The 9724-nt window shown below is 35.4% G+C and overlaps 1 protein-coding gene and 1 long non-coding RNA gene across 2 annotated transcripts; both read right to left on the reverse strand.

The window, feature by feature from the left end:
• Positions 1-131: 131 nt before the first annotated feature.
• LOC115964366 lies at positions 132-2576 on the reverse strand. Its single transcript, XR_004085999.1, has 3 exons — positions 2503-2576; positions 1603-1680; positions 132-199 (listed from the first exon to the last, which is right to left on the reverse strand). It is a non-coding gene; the product is annotated as an uncharacterized LOC115964366 (long non-coding RNA).
• A 5044-nt stretch (positions 2577-7620) lies between these two features.
• On the reverse strand, positions 7621-9513 carry LOC115957719 (protein ASPARTIC PROTEASE IN GUARD CELL 1). Its single transcript, XM_031076070.1, has one exon. It carries the CDS (start codon positions 9336-9338, stop codon positions 7839-7841), a length of 1500 nt encoding a protein of 499 aa, XP_030931930.1. The 5' UTR covers positions 9339-9513; the 3' UTR covers positions 7621-7838.
• Between the last annotated feature and the right edge of the window lie 211 nt (positions 9514-9724).

Here is a 9724-nt window from a genome sequence, read left to right on the forward strand (position 1 = left end):
TTCACATACTAACTTCAGAATTAAAAAAACATAAAGATATGATTATTTGATAAAATTTTCAAAATCTCTCTACAAACACATTACCAATAAATATACAATAAACAGTACAGAATAAAAGAAATATTGGTAAATACCTGACTTTCCCGGTCTTGTGGTTGTATTACTAAATAAGCAAGATATCAAAATTCTAAATCCCTACCTGCAAAGCCAATAGAAGACAATGAAAATCTGATTGACATGCTTCTTCAGGACATTATAAGCAATGAATACATGGTATTTTATTGGAAAAACAGCCAACAGATTAGTTGACATAGGACAAATTAAATTTGTCCATGTGTGCTTGTAGTGGGTTTAGGATTAGGATTAAATTTTTCTGGAGAGAGATGCGGAGGTCAGTTCGGTAGGATCCAGTGGCGCAATTTTTGAATGAGGCTATAATAACTTGGTTTCCAAGATAAAATTGTGCATTTCTGCTAGGCTTGCCATATTATTGACATTCTCATTGAAGTCTATACACAAAAAGGACGAATTCTTGTGGCATTTTTTAAGAGAGAATGAAACCAAATTCAAAATTTAAAAAAAAAAATAAAAAGGAAGGTAAAAGAGCTGGGTCCCATCATTCTCTATCACATACACAAGGCACCTATCTAACACCAATTTTATAAGTAGGGTATCTATTGTGTGATATATATGGCATTTTGACTGTGCATTGTGCATGCTCCTCTGACCTTCTATTTCAGCATAGTTATAACAGTATAAAAGTTAGACCCTTTAACCTATCCTCTGTTGGGCAAGGTAACCATGGTTGGCAAGGTTCTCTTGCAGGGTCCCACTCAATCAAAAGCAGTAAGTAGAGCTGGATTTTAATTTTATGACAAAATCCTCTTAACATGGAAATAACATAAACACTTGCTTATCAGCAATTGCATTATGCATGGAAACCAATTAACAGTAAACTTACCTTAAACATTAACATGGCATACATGCATCAAGAAAATTGAAAGTAAAATTTTCTTAGTGAAAAAAAAAAAAAAAATTTATAAAAGGAGAAAGCATATGCATACTTTAATATCCCTATAATTATCCATACCAGTCAAATATAGCTATATTTAAAGGACTGCTTTAATGTAGCATTCTTTGGAAATCTAACACTTCTTGAATTTTAATATACCTAATAAAAGGAAAGTGCATGCTAATAATTATTTTTTATTAGATGATGAAGTAGCACATAATATTTAAATTTTTTAAATTTCCTTAATGAACTAAATTCAGAATTAATGGTCCTTTTCACAGTTAATTAATGAGCCAATTTCAAAATTTTTATAAATATATAATATTCAAAATTCTAGAAAAATTCACCAAAAAAAAGAAAAATTGAACATGAATTTGAAATCTTGGGCTTAAAATTAAAACCATTTTCAAAATACAACATTCCACACGTTAATTTGCTAATTCGAACACATTATACGTTGAACCGACTCAATTTTTTCACCTATTCACCAAATTATAAAACCATGCATGCAATTACTGAGTTACCATAAAAATCAAATTTTGAGAAATAAACATGAAAAAAAAAACCGAAATGGTCTTGAACACACTAACCTGTCCTTCACAAAGCAAATAGAAAAATCCAGAACTATAACTCACTATCTCTGTAAGTCTGTAACCCAGGTTATAGATCTGCAAATAGAAAAAACTACAATTCAATCAATTATAGAATACAAAATAGGCACAAAAACATATAACTAAAATTCAAAAAAAAGTTAAATTGATTATCTAAGTGTGTGCACAAAAACTACAATTCAATGGCTTAGTTTCCACACAAAAACAATTCAATCACTAATTTTAACACAAAAACATATAACTAAAATTAAAAAAAAAAAGTCAAATTGATTATCTAAGTGTGTGCACTTAAATAGTTTTACGTTTGTGCATGGCTACATCATTTAAAGCAATATACTTAGATTTTCCTTTGGTGCTTTATGCATGCATATGTTTCCAGTACAGATTCTAGGACTGCTTTAATGTAGCATTCTTTGGAAATCTAACACTTCTTGAATTTTAATATACCTAATAAAAGGAAAGTGCATGCTAATAATTATTTTTTATTAGATGATGAAGTAGCACATAATATTTAAATTTTTTAAATTTCCTTAATGAACTAAATTCAGAATTAATGGTCCTTTTCACAGTTAATTAATGAGCCAATTTCAAAATTTTTATAAATATATAATATTGAAAATTCTTGAAAAATTCACCAAAAAAAAAGAAAAATTGAACATGAATTTGAAATCTTGGGCTTAAAATTAAAACCATTTTCAAAATACAACATTCCACACGTAAATTTGATAATTCGAACACATTATACGTTGAACCGACTCAATTTTTTCACCTATTCACCAAATTATAAAACCATGCATGCAATTACTGAGTTACCATAAAAATCAAATTTTGAGAAATAAACATGAAAAAAAAAACCGAAATGGTCTTGAACACACTAACCTGTCCTTCACAAAGCAAATAGAAAAATCCAGAACTATAACTCACTATCTCTGTAAGTCTGTAACCCAGGTTATAGATCTGCAAATAGAAAAAACTACAATTCAATCAATTATAGAATACAAAATAGGCACAAAAACATATAACTAAAATTCAAAAAAAAGTTAAATTGATTATCTAAGTGTGTGCACAAAAACTACAATTCAATCACTAATTTTAACACAAAAACATATAACTAAAATTAAAAAAAAAAAAGTCAAATTGATTATCTAAGTGTGTGCACTTAAATAGTTTTACGTTTGTGCATAGCTACATCATTTAAAGCAATATACTTAGATTTTCCTTTGGTGCTTTATGCATGCATATGTTTCCAGTACAGATTCTTTCGGGTTGTTGCAAACTTGTAAAACCATAAAACTTGGTTACTACCATGAAACTACTGCTTTCTTCCGGTTCGCACCTAGCGATTATTAGTCTACTCTCACGATTCTAGGAAACAACTGTATCATAAGTCATAACCATAATGGAATACAAAATTGAATAGCCGTGAAAAAAAAAAACATACCTACAAATTGAATAGCCGTGAAAAAAAAAAAAGCATCGACAAAGGTTTATATATATAGTTATAGAGTCCTAATCTATATAGAGTTCGGATTCAGAAAAAAAATATTCAGAAAAAAAATATATATATTATAGGTTTATAAGACAATACCTTTGGGCCGGTCTCGACGGGCTGGGTCGGTTGCATTGCCATGGGCTGGGGAAGAGTGGAAACTGAGCGAAGTGGACATGGGTATGGTGGGATCTGTGGCCATGGGCTTACCGTGGAAAGGAAGAGGCAGAGAATCGGTCTGTTGGGTCGGATCGTTGGGTCTTGCCGTCGAAAGGAAGAGGCAGAGGATCGGTCTGTTGGGTCGGGTCTTGCCGTGGAAAAGAAATGGCATGGGTCGGATCGTTGGGTCTGCATTCGTGAAAGGGAAAGGTATTCGTGAAAGGTTCTTGCCGTGGAAAAGAAACGGCGTGGGTCGGATCGTTGGGTCTGTCCGGTATCGTGAAAGGGAAAGCTGGGAAAGAGAAGGCCGAAGGTCCGGTAGGGAAAGGTATTCGTGAAAGGGTCTTGCCGTGGAAAAGAAACGGCATGGGTCGGATCGTTGGGTCTGTTGGGTCCGGTGGGAGGAAGGTCCAGTATCGTGAAAGGGAAAGCTGGGAAAGAGAAGGCAGAAGGTCCAGTATCGTGTGGGAAAGCTATTCGTGTGGGTATGGTTTCATTTTGTTTGTTTTCATTTTTTTTTTTTATTATTTGTTGTCCGGTAATCGTGTCAGGGAAAGGTCTTTTGTGTGGTTATGGTTTTATTTTTTTTTTGTTTTTTTCTTTTTTAATGATGTGCTGACGTGGAAATTTGTGGAAGCTTCAAAAGCTTCGGTTTTATATATATATATAGACTACATTAGCTAAAGTCCGGGCTCAAAAAAAAAAAAACTTATTGTAAACCGAAATCAACATCAACCAAGACAAACCCACAATCAAATTAGCCCCCCCCCCTTTCTCTCTCTCTCTCTCTACCTAAGACTTTGATACTTGTTATAATTATTCAAGCCATTGAGCTACTAAGAGAATCAGTAAGCCACTATCATATCTATCTTATGGGATATAATTAATTGACAAATATATATTTTAAATATCTTTAGACATAATTTATGTTTATTTTACATTTTAAAATTAAGTAACAACAATAAAATACTTATATAATATATTATAATAATAAAAACTATCATTTATGTTTATTTCAATTTAATAAATAAATAAATGACCAAATAATAATACCATTCTTTAAAAACAAAAGAACTGAGGAATATAAGGCTAACCAAATAAATTACCAAAAGTTATAGAAGAAAATATATCAAAAATGCTATATATATATATATATATATATTGTTTGAGAAGAAGAAAGAAAAAAAAATTCTATAGAGTATATAAATTAAATGAATTTTTTCTATTTTTTATTATTAAAAAGAAATTATTGTTAAGGTTTAAAAAAGGTACTAAATGCTTTCCTTAAAAAAAAAAAAAAAAAAAAAAAAAAAAAAAAAAGGTAAGATTAAGAGGTGGTAGTCTGATGGGTAGGTAAGACTAATGGCCTGTTTGGATGGAGGGGGAATAAAGGGGAGTAGAGTAAAATTGGCTAAAAATAAGCTAATTTTATGCTAAATCTACTCTTCTCTACTCTACTTCCCCTCCCTCTCCCTCAATTCTAATGGATCATAAGGTTTGACAAATTACTTTCAAACTTATAACTTATCAGCATCATGCGTAGGAGGCAAAAGAAAAACGAAAATAGTGAAGCCAACTCAAGGTGATATGTATTGGGTATTTCACTCTTTTGTAAACTTATAACTTTTTGTTGTGAAAATATTGTGGATACAGTACTACTCTATTTTGTTAAAACCAAATTCTTGAGATTCTTGTGTTCAAATAACCTTTTGTAGGCTAGATAAAATAAGTTCGTTTAAAAAAATTATATTATATAATTTTTTTTGCAAGCATAATTGTTTTGTTTTGCAATATGAACTTTATGAGTTGCATGTGGCACCGCGGCTGAAATCTCATGTCAGCTAACCCTTACTGAGTTCTGTTAGTACCCTTTAAAAAAAAAAAAAAAAAAAAAAAAAATCATTAAGTAGGTTTTATCTGTTGGAGGAGCAACACGAGCCTTATTTGAATTTTGAAGGATCTCATTTTTAGTTTTAAACAGTGTATCGCTTTCTATTTTAATAGTTATGTCATATGTGATCAACTCAGCAGTAGTTCTGTACTTAGAATCAATTTTTGTGAGTTGGAAGTTGGATTTTACAGTTATTAACTTGTGGTATTTTAATAATTCATGGTTTTGTTATCCCTTGGAGAAAAAATGTTAAATGCTCTGAATAACAAGTATCGAATAGATGAAACTTTGTACACAGATTTGTGAGAGACCGTGACCTTAACTCAATTATAACATCCATCTTTGTTATATGATTTGTCTCGTGTACTTTGTCAATTCTAGCTAAATTTTAATATTTCTGCCTATTATTTTAATAATAGATGATGTATTATTAATAAGCCCACTCTCTCAACACAAAAATACCAAATTACTATAATTTCTTCCCATCTTTATCACTCTCTACGGTCTACCTACAATTAAAAAGAAGGATAAAAGAGGGGGAAAAAAACTTTTACAAAGGCTAACCTTTGTTCTTGAATACTTCAAAAGTTGTGGTCTCATGGTTTTATAGCTTAATATGTTTCTCTCTTATGTAAGAGCATCCACAGTAGTGGAACTAAAAATTTAGCTTTTTAACTCCTCCAAAAGTTATTTTATCTATTTTATCTATACACATACTGCAGAAGTGGATCTATTTTAGCTTTCAACATAATAAAATAATATAAACATCACAATAAAACAATATATCCTCTACAATAAAATAACATATCCCATTACTCAAAAAACACCCACAACACCAACCACAATCACCTCTACCATCAACCACAACCACCACCGGCCACAACCACCACTCTATTTTGGCAACCACAACACAACATAAAAAAAAAAAAATAAAAAAAAAAAAAATCACAACCCCATCACCACCAGTCACCACAAACCACCAGCCATGACAACCACAACCACAACCCACTGCCACTGCCACTGCCGCTGCCACAACCACAACCATAAACCACAAAACTCATAGCCAAAATCCACAAAACCCACTGCCAAAACCAAAATCATCCACCACCACTACCATAGCCAAAATCAACCACCACCACCACCACAGCCACCAAACCCATATATATATAAAATAATAAAAAAATAAAATAAAATAAAAAACTCAATCACAGCAAAGAGAGTAGAGAGATGGGCGACAGCGGTGGATTGGAGGCTTGGGAGGCGTGGGCCGGTGGATCGGAGACATGGATAATGTGTCGGCGGAGGCTTGGGCCGGTGACGTTGAGGCCGGCGGAGGCATGGGTCGGAGGCTTGGGGCTTGGACCGATGACGGAGTGACTGAGGCCGGAGGGAGAGGGAGAGAGAGAGAGAGAGAGAGAGAGAGAGGCGAGAATGACTATGAGAGAGAGAGAGGCTTTTTATTATTTTAAGTTCTGGCCGAATAAAATAATATATATATTTTTTTTAGCTCTCATGAACAGTGCACATCTATAGAGAGAGAGAGGGAGAGAGAGAAAGAGAGAGAGAGGCGAGAGTGACACTGAGAGAGAGAGAGAGGCTTTTTATTATTTTAAGTTCTGGCTGAATAAAATAATATATATATTTTTTAGCTCTCATGAACAGTGCACATCTATCTATAGATGTGCACTGTAGCAGTGGAGCTAAAAAAAATAGATTTAGCTCCACTGCTGGAGCATCATTTTAATGTTTGTGGAGCTAAAATTTAGCATTATAGTATTATACCTCTACTGCTACAAATGCTCCCCATCTCTCAAATAAGGTGTCTTTGTCCCCACATGGACCAAATATCACACTTTTACAACTCAAAACTCTTGTGGTACAAATTGTACCATTTTATATGGTACCAATATTACTCCTCAAATCTGTTACTAAGCACATGAAAAACCCAAGATATAACCATTTGATAATAAATGTAGAGGATGATAAAAAGTCAAAAATCCTCCCCCATTTAGGCACAATGGCTCAAATGTCATGAAAATGCACGTGAACTGTTCCACCTAATACTCTTTATCCCAAACAATCGATTAAATAAACAGGGGTATTGTTTGCACCGCTATATCTTCCTAATTAAATTCCATATATTAATGAAAAAACATACTTATATAGAATTTTTTTTTATGGGTACCATATGAGATTTAATTAACTTGTTCATAGTTTGATCTAGTATGCTATTAATATCTCAGAATTGATTGGGTAGATGGAGAATGTTTTACCACAAATTTATTTTTAATATAAATGTTAATTGTCTTTTTTCTTTAAAAAAAATTGAAAAATTTTCTTGTCTTAAACGCATTAATTGAAAAAAAAAAATATAATTTTTCATCATAGCTGAAAAAATAATAAAAATAATACAAAAGGATTAGCTGTCAATCAGTGAGTGTACAGTTTATATAGAGAGTGACATTAAACGTAGAAAGGCGTAGTTTATAAAAGATGAGACCGATTTCAATGACATTAAACACTTACACTGTTTTTAACCAAATAAAAAAAAACACTTACACTGTTGTGGAGCATTTCCAGAAGAATAGAATCCTACGCTACAGTACACTCACTGCATTACGAATACCATTATCATATCAATATTAAATTAAAGGAGTAGCAAAGCAAGGAAGCTAGCTAGCATTTAGTGGAAGAGAATCCGATGAGAGAATTAGCGAGATCGAAAGCAACACGTGTCTGTTGCTGTTGGACATTCCCAATGATAGAGAAGGCGGAGGAGGTTGGAGCAAACGCCAAACAAAACGTCCCCGTTGAGTCAACCGGTATCAACACATTCTTGGCCGCTAATGCCAACACTTTCCCATTCGGAAAATGAAACGCCACCGTTGGAACCTCCACACTCGTCTTTGACGACAGGTCGTAACACGTGTCAAATAACGCCACGCCGTTAGTTGACGCCAACCCCAACCTCCTCGTCCCTTTCACAAATGCGTCACGGAGCGAGTTGTAGGTCTCCGTTTGTAACCGACTCACGGCTGTGCCCGAGTCGATGATTATTCCACCGTTCCCTCCCGAGTCCACTTCGAACGCCGACTCCGGAATCCGAAGCGACTCACCTCCGACACTGAGCCCGCTTACACCGACGTAGTAAAACGTGTCCAGTTTAGGGTTACGGTGTAACGGAGCTGTGACGGCGTTAGGAGGTAGTGGTGAGTTGAACTCAAGAGTCGAAGCCGAGTCCGAGTCACGGTCAACTAAACAGTACGAAAACGACGTCGCGTTCAGTTGAGATGGAAGCGATAACTTTCCGCCGCCGAGCCCGAGCAATCCGGCGGCGCCGATGAACAAGCCTTCGTTATTGTGACCACAGCCAATGGCTACATTGTTCACCGAAGCCGAGCCGAGAGTTAGGGTTTCGGTGACGAATTCACCGACTGTGTACGAGCCGTCACCGTAAGCGACCTCGTAGAGACACGTGCCGTTGCGACACTCGGACACGTCGAGAGACTTGCATTGCTTGGTTTCGCAAGAGAGCGGCGAGTAAGAAGCCGATGAAGCCGGCTCGAAGATCGGATCAGCTTGTTGGTAACAATCGGCGCATGGAGCACATTGAAGCCAGTTGACGTCACTGCCAGTGTCGAGAACCATGTACGCCGGAGTCGGTGGTCTTCCGATTGCGACTCGGCAGAAGTACTCGCCGCTTCCTTGACTCGTTCCTGAAATGATGGGACCTTGTAGATCTTGTTGTTGTTCTTGTCCTCGTCCTCCCGAAGGTTCGAGATCTGATTGGAGAATGCCTGTGAGGGCTAGATGTAACCGAGTGGTTAAAGATTTGAGTCGGGCTGAGTCGCGCTCGAGTCGAGCTATAGTGAGTGACTTGTAGTCAGTGTGAGTGTGAGTAGGCCGGCTAAGAATAGAAGTTCTAGTATGTAGCTCAAGTGTGAGGGATGAGGATGAGAGAGTCTGAGACTGAGTCTGTTTTTGTTTTTGTTTTTGTTGGTTAAATGCTTGCGGCGTTGCCTTTGGATTGTAACTACTGAAAACACTTTGGGCTTTTTGAAGCGAAGCTGTTACGTCGAGAGTGGTGGTGGACGTTGTTTTAGTTAAGGTTCGAGAGTGAACAAAGTTGAGAGTGGAGAAGATGATAGTGATAATAATGTAGAAGAGGGAACTCATTTTTGGGGGTACTGAGATAGAGATTAGAGATTAGAGAGAGGTAGAGCTATTATGCCTACGCCTATGGGGGAGTGGGGGTTGGGGTTTTTTATTTATGCAACAGGTTTGAGATTGAGATTGAGATTGAGATTGAGAGACTCATGACAAGGACATTGGGATAAAACAAAAGATAATAGGGTGGGAGAGGAGCTTTGAATGTTCGCTCTTCTGATTAATTTGGTTGGGTTGGGTGTTAGGGGCATTTGCATTTCTCATAATTTTCACCCAGATGTTTATTATTAGTTTAGGTGTCATTTATAACCTTTACATGTTTCATAATGTTGCCTTGTTGCTGAATCTTTTATTCATGGATATTATTATTATAATAATAACATAAAGCCCTTCCA

Source organism: Quercus lobata, chromosome 1 (genome assembly GCF_001633185.2).
Source record: "Quercus lobata isolate SW786 chromosome 1, ValleyOak3.0 Primary Assembly, whole genome shotgun sequence".
Lineage (NCBI taxonomy): Eukaryota > Viridiplantae > Streptophyta > Magnoliopsida > Fagales > Fagaceae > Quercus > Quercus lobata.

What these genes read in the sequence shown, in the direction of transcription:
- LOC115957719 (XM_031076070.1), bottom strand. Translation starts at nt 9,338, where the DNA reads ATGAGTTCCCTCTTCTACATTATTATCACTATCATCTTCTCCACTCTC.